The 12,527-nt window shown below is 40.6% G+C and overlaps 1 protein-coding gene across 1 annotated transcript in view; it reads left to right on the top strand.

Moving 5' to 3' along the window:
• The window catches only part of pof1b (POF1B actin binding protein), a 117,335-nt gene that overhangs the window by 74,347 nt on the left and 30,461 nt on the right, over window positions 1-12,527 (top strand). The window contains exons 6-7 of the mRNA XM_059977284.1: window positions 1,303-1,445; window positions 9,066-9,096. Coding sequence (XP_059833267.1) covers window positions 1,303-1,445; window positions 9,066-9,096 — 174 coding nt within the window. The remainder of the gene's footprint in view (window positions 1-1,302; window positions 1,446-9,065; window positions 9,097-12,527) is intronic.

The following is a 12,527-nucleotide window of genomic DNA, read 5'->3' as shown; positions in this document are numbered from 1 at the left end:
TCTGATGGTTGAGTGGTAATAACTGTTCCTGAATTTGGTGGTGAGAGTCCTCAGGCCCCTGTACCACCTTCCTGATGGTAGTAGTGAGAAGAGAGCATGGCCTGGGTAGACACTACAGTCATAAGTGTAAAGTGGGCACTAAGCACACAGCCTTTATTTCTGCTGTCAATGGCATGACATGGCTTAAAAGGGCCACCAGCACTTGATTAATTTTTTACATTTCTCTGGCAATGCTCTGGCTAATTGGGCCATTAGTTAATTGGGGCAGCCACTTATTTGAGCAAACTTTTAAAGCACAAAAACAAATCAAGAAAATAGTTGAATTCCCTTGTTTAGATACAATGCCGCTTAATTGGAGCAGTTTCAAACTAGCATCAGCCACATTCACTTGCTTGGCTGTTAGGCTGTGCTCAGAGTGAACAGATTTCAAATGGGTCAGTTGTGTGCATTTGTGTTCAGTGATTTTTGTCGCTGACAGTTGGTGTGAAAAGAGTAGTAAGACAATTCAGAACTGTTTTGCTCACTGTGCAAGAATTTAGGCTTATTGATGCCTGAAAGAGTCAGGATTAAAAACGAAAACATTTCACTATCTCAAAAAGTTAGAACTATGAAAAATTTGAAAGTATCAACAATTATCTTGAAGGTATAAATGAAAATGATGATTTTGGAGATGCAGTCTCAAAAGGATTGTATGAAAGCAATCTGTTATCTGAACGAGGTGACTGCACAGATTTTGTTCATTTACAGCCAAAGAAAAGAATGCAGCATCAGCATTTACAGTCTATCAAAAGAACACAGCAATTTTATAGTACTGTAGTAGTATTGGTGGTGGTCTAATTTGTTCTGCATTTCATTTAAATACAGAATGTGTTACTCAGTTAAACAGTAGTTTGTCTCTTTTATACCTTTCTGGCTATTTCCATGAATCTTTGACTAACTGTGGCAGCTGCTTGATTGGGCCAAAGTGTACTGGTCCCGATGTGTCCCAATTAATCAGAATCTACTATATTGTCAGACAAATGCACTGGAATGGAGAAACCTTGTGACAAAATTTGGTACGGAATGAGAACCATTTGGGAAGTTGTGTGGAGCATTATACATGACCCAATGTGTGAACTAGATTTTGATTTTAAGTTTATATTTGTGGCTGAACAAACATTGCTTTCACGTACTCTGGTTCCTTTCTGTATTCAATAATTGTTCATTGAATTCTGTTCCAAATTTTGCCTCTTACTTTAACTATAATTGGTAATTATGATTCTGAACAACATAGCTAGTTATGCAATAATTTTCTGATATCAGATCAAGAGTGCAATGGATTATGAGAGTCATAATGCAGAGAAATTGGATCCTCGCTACTTTGGTGAGCTGCTGGCTGAGCTGTCGTGCAAAACCACTGAGGTCCACAACATCCTGATAGAAAATATGCAGAAAATGAAGGGAAGGTAAGTGTATCTTTAACCTTTCTTGTGCCTGATCCATGGATTTGTTATAGTTCCCTAGTACAATAAAATGGATTCTAATTATGATCTCCCTTGTTATGATCTTGCACCTTTATTTATCTCTGCACTGCACTTTCTCTGCAAATGTAACACTTTATTCTGCACTGTTATTGCTTCACCTTTTGCTGCCTCCATGCTCTATTGTAATGAATTGATCCATTTGAAGACAAGTTTTTCACTGTATCTCAGTACATGTGACAATAATAAACCAATTTGCGATTTATCCTACAGCAATTTGAAACTAGTCATCCTACTTTACCCTACCCTGCTCTTGTTTATCACTCAATTTAAAATATTTATGGAATTTTCCCCTAGGCAAGCCATGTTTTTCACCATTCCCATCTGTTTCTCTAAAAACTTATAAGTATGTCTGTCTTCACTTTGAGTGAAAATTCAAACTGAATGCTGGGTGATTATTCTTTAATTTCATTGAACAAATAATGCATCATCTTCTCTAGTGTCTGTATTTACTTGTTGATACTCCTGTGCTTTTGGAAGTGTTATTATTTCAGAAGTATCATATAAAACATTCACCCTCCTTTCCTTTTACAAGCTTGGAGTATTTTTGAATTCCCAGTGTATTTGCTGCTTATTTATTTTCATCCTCATTTTTACATGTTTTATTTTACTGTTTCCTTTTGTAGTGTGGCTGGTTGTAAGGGGAGTGAAATTCATTGGAAAGTCGTTTCCCATATTAGTCTCTTCATTTAAGAAAGGGTGTTACTTCATTGAAAGCAGCTCATGTGGTTTATTAAATTAATGCATGGAATGGGGAATTTGTCTTAAGAGGAAAAGTTAGACGTTCTAAGTCCATATCGGCTGGAGTTCAAAAGAGTGAGGGCAGAATTTGATCAAATCTTGAGCCTGGATGTGAAGAAGATGCATTCTTTTGTGGGACGATCTATAACTGAAGGTCACTTTTTAAAATTAAGACAAAGGTGTCTTTTTTCTTCTTCTCTGAATGTCATAAGTCTTTGGAACTATTTTTGACAAAAAGCAGAATCTTTGAATGTTGTGAAACCAGTGGCAAATAGTTAATAAAGCAAAAGGGTGTAAATGGGTGAGTAGAAGCATAGTGTTGGAGTTATAATCAGAACAATTAAAAAAAATATAGAAACGTAGAAAACCTACAGCACAGTACAGGCCCTTCGGCCCACAAGGTTGCGCCGAACATATCCCTACCCTAGAAATTATTAGGTTTACCTATAGCCCTCTATTTTTCTAAGCTCCATGTACCTATCCAAAAGTCTCTTAAAAGACCCTATCATATCTGCCTCCACCTCCTTTGCTAGCAGCTAATTCCATGCACTCATCACTCTCTGAGTAAAAAAAGACTTACTCCTGACATCTCCTTTATACCTACTCCCCAGCACGTTAAACCTGTGTCCTCTAATGGCAGCCATTTCAGCCCTGAGAAAAAGCCTCTGACTATCCACACAATCAATGCCTGTCAACATCTTATACACCTCAATCAGGTCACCTCTCATCCTCGGTTACTCCAGAGAAAAGGCCAAGTTCTCTCAACCTGTTTTCATAAGGCATGCTCCCCAATCCAGGCACATCCTTGTAAATCTCCTCTGCACCCTTTATATGGCTTCCACATCCTTCCTTTAGTGAGGCGACCAAAACTGAGCACAGTATTCCAAGTGGGGTCTGACCAGGATCCTATATAGCTGCAACATTACCACTCGGCTCCTGAATTCAATTCCATGATTGATGAAGGCCAATACATTTTACGCCTTCTTAACCACAGAGTCAACCTGTGTAGCAGCTTTGAGTGTCCTATGGATTCAGACCCCAAGATCCCTCTGATCCTCCACACTGCCAAGAGTCTTACCATTTATACTATATTCTGCCATCATATTTGACCTACCAAAATTTCACACTTATCTGCATTGAACTCCATCTGCCACTTCTCCACCCAGTTTTGCATCCTAACACTGTCCCACTGTAACCTCTGACAGCCCTCCACACTATCCACAACACCCCCAACCTTAGTGTCATCAGCAAACTTACTAACCCATTCCTCCACTTCTTCATCCAGGTCACATAAAAATCACGAAGAGTAAGGTTCCCAGAACAGATTCCTGAGGCACCCCACTGGTGACCGACCTCTATGTAGAACATGACCCATCTACAACCACTCTTTGCCTTCTGTGAGCAAGCCAGTTCTGCATCAACAAAGCAATGTCTCCTTGGATCCCATTCCTCAATCAGCTTTGCATGGGGTACCTTATCAAATGCCTTGCTGAAATCCATATACATTACATCTACTGCTCTTCCTTCATCAATATGTTTTGTCACATCCTCAAAAATTATTGCCTTATTAAGAGCTTGCGTGACTGCTTTAGTCCTAATTAGTTTAGTTCGGCCCTGTAGGAAAGGATGTGTAAAGGTTGTTTCAAGGTAATGGTCATGCCACCATAAAAGTTGTTGATTTTTGAATCTCATAAAAATAACAGCCAGAGGAACCAGAATATCAAACTGACTCTGACCTTTTAGTAACATGTTTTTAATGTATTCTCCCTCGACCTTGATGAAGTCCCACATGGGAGTCTGCTCAAGAAGGTTCAGTTGCTTGGCATTCAGGATGAGATAGTAAATTGATTCTACAATGGCTTTGCAGGAGAAGCCAGTGACTGGTAGTAGACAGTTGCCTTTCTGACTGGAGGCCTGTGCTTGGTGGTGTGCCGCAGTGATTGGTGCTGGATCTGTATTTTTTGTCATTAATATCAATGTTAATGTGGGAAACTGGATGACACCAAAATTGGTGGTGTAATCAATAGCAAAGAAAGCTATCAGAGCTTGCAGTGGAATATGGGCCAGTTGGGAAAATATGGACTGAAAAGTGACAGGTGGAGATTTTCTGATGCATTGCAGTTTGGGATGGACAAACCAGGATAGAACTTGCACAGTGAGTAATAGGGCACTGAGGCGTGCGAGCAAGCAGAGAGATCTGGCAATACAGGTCCACAATTCCTTGAAAATGGTGTTACAGGTAGGTAGGGTCACAGGGAGCTTTGACACATTTGCCTACATGAGTTGAGTACAGGAGTTGAGATGTTATGCTGAAGTTCTGTTGGACACGGGTAAGGCCAAAGTTGGACTATTATGTGCAGACCTTATTACTTACCTACAGGAAAAATAGCAATAAGATTGAAAGAGTGCAAAGTAAATTTACAAGGATGCCTTGTAAAAACTGGAGGACCTGAGTCGTAGGAAAGGTTGAATTGGTTGGGACTTATTCCGAGGAGCATAGGAGAATGAGTGGTCATTTGATAGAGGTATACTAAATGATGATGGGTATGGATAGGGTAAATACAAGAAGGGTTTTCCCACTGAAATTGGATGAGACTAGAAGTAGAGGTTGTAGGTTAAGGAAGAATAGTGAAATATTTAATGGGACCAGAGAGAAAACTTTGCTCAGATGGTCGTGAGAGTGTTGAATGAGCTGCTGGCAGAAGTGGTGAATATGGGTTTGATTTCAACATTTTAGAGAAATTTGGATAAAGACATGGATGAAAATGGTATGGGGGGGGGCTATGGTTCAGGTGTGGTTTGATTAGACTATTCAGAGTAACAGTGTGGGACAGACTACTTGGCCTGAAGGCCCAGTTTATCTGCTGCCGTGTTCTATGACTTTGTAAATGGAGATCTCCAGTGTGCAGTCAAGGTGTTCCTATTGATTATAGTAAAAATACACCTGTATCTGGAAGGTCCAATTACTGGTGAGTCAGTAGCCTGGCAAAAGCTACACCATGAAGACAAAAGAGCACTCCAAGCAACTCCACAAATGGTTGTTGAAAAGCACAAGTCAGGAGATGGATACAAGAAAATTTCCAGGTCACTGAACACCCCTGGGAGTACATGTAAGTCATCATCAAGAAATGAAAAGACTATGGCACAGCTGTAAATCTGCTAGTGTAGGCCGTCCTCAAAAATTGACTGACTGTGCAAGAAGGGGACTAGTGAGGGGGGCCACCATGAGACCTATGACAACTCTGGAGGAGTTGCAAGCTTTGGTGGCTGAGGTGGGAGAGACTGCACACACAACAACTGTTACCTGGGTGCTTCACCAGTTGCAACTTGTTAGGAGAGTGGCAAAGAGAAAGCCACTGTTGAGGAAAAAAAACACTCACGTGTAAACTCAGCTAGAGTTTGTCAGAAGGTATATGGGAGACTCTGGAGTCAGCTGGAAGAAGGTTCTATGGTCTAGCAAAGCCAAAATTGAGCTTTTTTTACCATCAGACTAAATGCTATTTTTGGCATAGCCAAACACACACATCATGAAGAACATACCATCCCTACCATGAATCATGGTGGTGGCTGCATCATGCTTTGGGGTTTCTTCACTGCAGCAGGCCCTGGAAGGCTTGTGAAAGTAGAAGGTAAAATGAATGCAGCAAAATACAGAGAAATCCTGGAGGAAAACCTGCAAGAGAACTGTGACCTGGGAGATTTTTCCCCCGCAAGACAATGACCCCATGCGTAAAGCCAAAGCGACACAGGAATGGCTTAAAAACATCAAAGTTAATGTTCTGGAGTGGCCAAGTCAGAGTCCAGATCTCAATTCATTCAAGAATTTGCAGCTGGACTTGAAAAGGGCTGTTCGCTCATGATCTCCATGCAATCTGACAGAGCTTGAGCAGTTTTGTAAAGAAGAATGGGGAAAAATTGCAGTGTCCAGATGTGCAAAGCTGATAGGGTCCTATCCACACAGACTCAAGGCTGCAATTGCTGTCAAAGGCGCATATACTAAACACTGACTTGAAGGGGTTGAGTAATTATGCCATCAATTACTTTGTTTAATAATTGTAATAAATTTAGACCGATTTGTAGAAACTTGTTTTCATTTTGACAGGAAAGGGTCTGCTCTGTTGATCAGTGTCAAAAAAGCCAAATTAAATCCACTTTTTTTAAATGTTGTAAAACAATAAAACAAAAACTTCTGGGGGGGGGGGGGGGGTTGTTGAATACTTTTTGTAGGCATTGTAGATGAAATCAAAGTATGACTAAATAGGGCGGATCTAAGATCTGGGCAATGTAGAGATGTACCCCACTCAGTCAACACTTCGTTTTTCTCATGGACAGTTGGGGAGGTATCTAACTTGGGAAAGCAGTCCTATGACTGCAGCAATCACTCACAGCTGTCTTCTTGGAATCATGGAAAGATTTCCATTAATTTCTTTGGGTGTGGCCTGCTCAACCAGTAAGTCCATCCTACAGAGATGGTAGCAAAGCAGTAAACAGTTGAGAGGTATTGATGTCTGGAATCATCAGGATTGACCTGGATACTATTAACCTAGGCAAGGGCAAACTTTACTGACTATCTCTAATGAACCCCACTTGCAGGAAGCTGCAAAAATTGCAAAAGCAGAGCATATGCTCTAAATCAGGGGTTCCCAAACTTTTTATGCCATGGACTAATACTATTAAGCAAAGGTCCATGGAGCCGCAGGTTGGGAACCTTCTCTAAATTAAGCACTTAAGTATCCACCGCTAGGGGTGGTTCAACAATGCCACAACACCCTCAGATAGCTGAATTCTAAAGGTCATAGCTCTCAGAGTGGCCTCCTGTGGCTAATGAGACTGCAGGTGTAGTTTGTCAGTAGTGAAAATTCTAATCATCAGTTATTTTTAATTGAATCCATTTGCTAAGGAGCAGCATATCATTAATAATGATCTTCACAAAGACAAATCTGAAATTTATCTGTTTAAATTAATGGAAGACTAAGTCTAGTATCAAAATAAGTTAAAAATAATAACACAATTTCATTGATGGAATTTAACATCGGCAATCTCTTTAAAATAAAACTCTTAAGGATCTGCAAATGATCAGAGCTAGATAATTGTGAGAAATTTTGGGGATATTCCCTCGCACCTGGCTTCACTTATCACCTAGTGTGTGCTCCTTCCCCTCTCTTCACCACCTTTTTCGAGCTTCTTTCCTCTTAGTTTCCAGTCCTGATGAAGGATCTCAACTGGAGACTATTCCTCTCCATGGTTGATGCCTAACCTGCTGGTTTTCTCCGACATTTTGTGGCTTGATAAGCTCTGGTGAGAAGTTTCAAAGGTACATTTAATGTTGAAGAAATGTATACGATAAACATCCTGAAATGCTTTTTCTTCACATCCATCCACAAAAACATAGGAGTGCCCCCAAAGAATGAGCGACAGTTAAAGGTTAGACCCCCAAAGTCCCCCCAGCTCCCCTCTTCCCGTGTGTAAGCAACAGCAAGTAACAATCCCCCCTCCCCCCACCAGCAAAAAAAAGCATCGGCTCCCGCCACCAAGCAGAAGCTCTTTTACATAAAAAGACAAAGTTGTAAATTAAATAAAGAAAAGAAAGGTGTAGTATTGAAAAAGCTCACACTAAAAATTGAATACTTAACAGATTCTTTAAATACAAATGTAATCCTCTGTAATGTTTCACTGCTAATGTAATGGTTTCTCTGTACCAGCAGTGTTTGGGTTAAGACGAGAGATAACAGGGGCTTTGGAAAGTGCACCATCCAATGAGAGGCACGTTTTTCTTTTTTATGGGCCCAAGAGAAGGCTTCATGGGTTTTTATTTGACGGAAGATTGCGAGAGAAGATGCCAGAACGGGGAAGTCATAGTCTGCAGGGCGGAGTGGACTTGGAATGGGGTCGGGAGTCGATGCTCGGGGGGGGGAAGTCATGAGCTCCAGCATTGCACATTAGACTGCTTCATGAGAATGGGCCCTTTGTCTTTTTTGTTTCTCTACTAACCCTATAGTCAAATTAAGAATTATAAAGCTCAGTCATTTAATTGCATATTGTGCACTGTTTGTTATTTTGTGGTACTGATTTGTAATGGGGGAACACATCACACAGCATCCACCCAAACAAGATTTCTCAAGTTTGGCTAGGCCAGAGGCTGTCTCCACCTAGAGTGAGCTGCTCGCTTAACCGGAAGGTTACACAAACTTGGGAAAATAGCAGTTGCTGTCTACGTGGCCATTCAGTATAATCATGGGTAGCCTGCTCTGAGTTTCATCCCCCCCCTTCTGTGCTACTTCCCCATGCCATCATTTTCCAAGTACAAATTTTCCACGTGAAATAGTGTATCATTGGAATCATTTTTGAATGCATTCAGTTCTCCACTTTGCCTATGTATACCCAGTGTTGCCATGGAGTAATGTTACTTTATCACTGAGTATGTCCTTGTCTTACATCAGTGTCCTGTGTAATTGATGAAACAGTGTGTAAACTGGGTACAGACGACTCCTGTTGGTACACTCATGCTAAAACGTACTCTGAGTCATTCAAAGCATATTTACTCAATGAATGACCTTTGTTTAGCCCTCAGTGTGGTTAACCATTTGTGTAGTCTGTCAAGCCCTACTGATGATTGATGGGCTCGACTGTTCATTATTATTTTAATAAACTTGACTTCAAAACCATGCAGTTATGCACACTGAAATGAGTTAATTAATGAAGACCTAATAGTAGTTGCCAATAACTGTTCCTGTATACATGCAATGAATACGTTAAGTAAATATTACCATTTTAAAATAATTTTATAATTCTATTTTTTGGCAGACAGAGCATGTTGGAAATGAATATTGACAATGTAAGTACCACAGCTTCTTCATAATCTATAAGCATGGCATAATGTGATTATTCTTAAAAATTAATATGCATTGACTTTCCTAACCACTTACACATGATCAAAATATTTTAATTGTCAATAACTGGCATCAGTAATAAATCAATAGTTATAATTTATAAACTAGAAGATAAAAATTGTAAGTATAAATATAAGCTGGATTCAGTAAAAACTTAATATATTTTATTCAGAGCAAAGATCTGATGACAAAGATTAATGATCCATGAAGAGAGATAAGACTGAGTATTAAAGTTGAATAAAGAGACGTGCAACAAATTATGGTGTCAAATTAGAAACAGCATCAATGGTTTGTGAAGTCTCTTTGCCTCTCCTTTTGGACTGATGAATGCCTCTTCTTATGCCATCTATATGTTGGCTGATAACACAACTGAGAAATTCTGAGATGCACAGCATTGAGAAAAGCTGCAGAGGATTGTAGAGTCAGCCAATTCCATTATGGACACTAACCTCCAAACTATCAAGGACATTTCAAAACAGGTTGTCTCAAGAAAGCGGCACCATCATTAAGGACCCTCACTGTACAGGAGCCTGAAGATGTTCACTCTATATTTTAGGAACAGCTTCTTCCCCTCTGCCATCAGATTTCTGAATGATATGTGACTGTACCTCACTATTTTGCCAGTTTTGCACTGTTCATTTGTTTAATATTTCATCTTGTAACTCGTAGTAACTTTTAGAATTGTATTGTACTGCCACAAAACAACAAATTTCGTGACATGTCAGTGATAATAAACCTGATTCTGTTTCTGATTCTCAGTTCATAAATTGTGGCTAATATTGGAACAAAATGGACGGCAACTTAGCTTGGGTTGGAGAGGGAAACAGAGATGTAGTGGAGGAGAAAGGAGGGTGGTTTACAGGCATGCTGGTGTGTCTATTTATGTTTTCTTATTCTTTTTGCAATATCACTCTTTGTTAATATTAGCTTTAATTGGCCTGTACCAAAAATGTGGCCATTATGGAGACTTGGATGGCTCAGGGGCAGGAATGGTTACTTCAAGTACCAGGATTTAGATGTTTCAGAAAGGATAGGGAGGGGGGCAGAAGAGGTGGGGGCATGGCAGTGCTGATCAGAGATAGTGTCAAGCTGCAGGAAAGGAGGAAGTCATGGGGGGTTGTCTACACAGTTTCTGTGGGTGGAAGTTGGGAACAGGAAGGGGTCAATAATTCTACTGGGTGTTTTTTTTATAAATCACCCAGTAGTAACAGGGACATCGAAGAGCAGCTAGGGAGACAGATTCTGAAAAGGTGAAATAATAACAGGGTTGTTGTGGTGGGAGATTTTAATTTCCCAAATATTGATTGGCATGTCCCGAGAGCAAGGTGTTTAGATGGGGTGGAGTTTGTTAGGTGTGTTCAAGAAGGTTTCTTGACACAATATGTAGATAAGCCTACAAGAGGAGACGCTGTACTTGATCTGGTGTTGGGAATTGAACCTGGTCAAATGTCAGATCTCTCAGTGGGAGAGCATTTTGGAGACAGTGATCATAATTCAATCTCCTTTAGCATAGCATTGGAGAAGGATAGGAGTAGACAAGTTAGGAATGTGTTTAATCAGAGTAAGGGGAAATATGAGACTATCAGATAAGAGCTTGGAAGCATATATTGGGAACAGATGTTCTCAGGGAAATGTACGGAAGAAATGTGGCAAATATTTGAGGGATATTTGCGTGGAGTTCTGCACAGCTACAATCCAATGAGACAAGGAAAGGATGGTAGGGTCCAGGAACTGTGGTGTACAAAGGCTGTTGTAAATTTAGTCAAGAAAAGAAGAGCCTATGAATCTAAGGTTCAAAAAACGAGGTAATGATAGAGATCTAAAAGATTATAAGGCTGTCAGGAAAGAGTTTAAGAAAGAAATTAGGAGAGCCAGAAGGGGCCATGAGAAGGCCTTGGCTGACAGGATTAAGGAAAACCCCAAGGCATTCTAGAACTATGTGAAAAGCAAGAGGATAAGACATGACAGAATAGGACCAATCATGTGTGACAGTGGAAAAGTGTGTTTGGAACTGGAGGAAATAGCAGAAGTACTTAATGAATACTTTCCTTAAGTATTCACTACGGAAAAGCATTTTGGGGATTACAGAGATGACTTACAGTAGACTGAAAAGCTTGAGCATGTAAATAGTAAAAAGAGGATGCGCTGGAGGTTTTGGAAAGCATCAAGTTGAATAAGTCATCGGGACCTGACGAGATGTATCCCAGGCTACTGTGGAAGGTGAGAGAGGAATTTGCTGAGCCTCTGGTGATGATCTTTGCATCATCAGTGGGAACAGGGGAGGTTCCGGAGGATTGGAGGGTTGCGGATCTTGCTCCCTTATTCAAGAAAGGGAGTAGAGATAGCCCAGGAAATTATAGACCAGTGAGTTTTACTTCAGTGGTTGACAAGTTGATGGAGAAGATCCTGAGAGGCAGGATTTATGAACATTTAGAGAGGCATAATATGATTAGGAATAGTCAGCATGGCTTTGTGAAAGGCAGGTCATGCCTTACGAGCCTGATTTGATTTTTCTGAGGATGTGACTAAGTACTGATGAAAGTAGAGTAGTAGATGTAGTGTACATGGATTTCAGCAAGGCATTTGACAAGGTACCCCATGCAAGGTTTATTAAGAAATTAAGGAGGCATGGGATCCAAGGGGACATTGCTTTGTGGATCCAGAACTGGCTTGCCCTTAGAAGGCAAAGTGTGGTTATAGTCAGGTCATATTCTGCATGGAGGTCAGTCACCAGTGGTGTGCCTCAGGGATCTGTTCTGGGACCCCTGCTCTTCATAGTTCTTGTAAATGACCTAGATGAAGAAGTGGAGGGATGGGTTAGTAAGCTTGCTGATGACAAAGGTTGGGGGATATTGTGGATAGTGTGGAAGGCTATCAGAGGTTACAGCGGGACATTGATAGGATGCAAAACTGTGCTGAGAAGTGGCAGATGGAGCTCAACCCAGATAAGTGTGAGGTGGTTCATTTTGGTATGTCAAATATGATAACAGAAAATAGTATTAATGATAAGACTCCTGGCAGTATGGAGGATCAGAGGGATCTTAGGGTATGAGTCCACAGGACGCTCAAAGCAGCTGCGCAGGTTGACTCTATGGTTAAGAAAGTATACGATGCCTTCATCAATTGAAGGTTTGAGTTTGGGAGCTGAGAGGTAATGTTGCAGCTATATAGGATTCTGGTCAGACCCCACTTGGAGTACTGTGCTTAGTTCTACACCTCACTACAGAAAGGTTGTGGAAACCATAGAAAGGGTGCAGAGGAGATTTACAAGGATGTTTCCTGGATTGGAAAGCATGCCTTATGAGAATAGGTTGAGTGAACTTGGCATTTTTTCCTTGCAGTGACGGGGAATGAGAGGTTACCTGATAGAGGTCTA

This window comes from Hypanus sabinus, chromosome 8, assembly GCF_030144855.1.
Source record: "Hypanus sabinus isolate sHypSab1 chromosome 8, sHypSab1.hap1, whole genome shotgun sequence".
In the NCBI taxonomy this organism is placed as follows: domain Eukaryota; kingdom Metazoa; phylum Chordata; class Chondrichthyes; order Myliobatiformes; family Dasyatidae; genus Hypanus; species Hypanus sabinus.
This window is presented reverse-complemented; position numbering and strand designations above follow the sequence as displayed.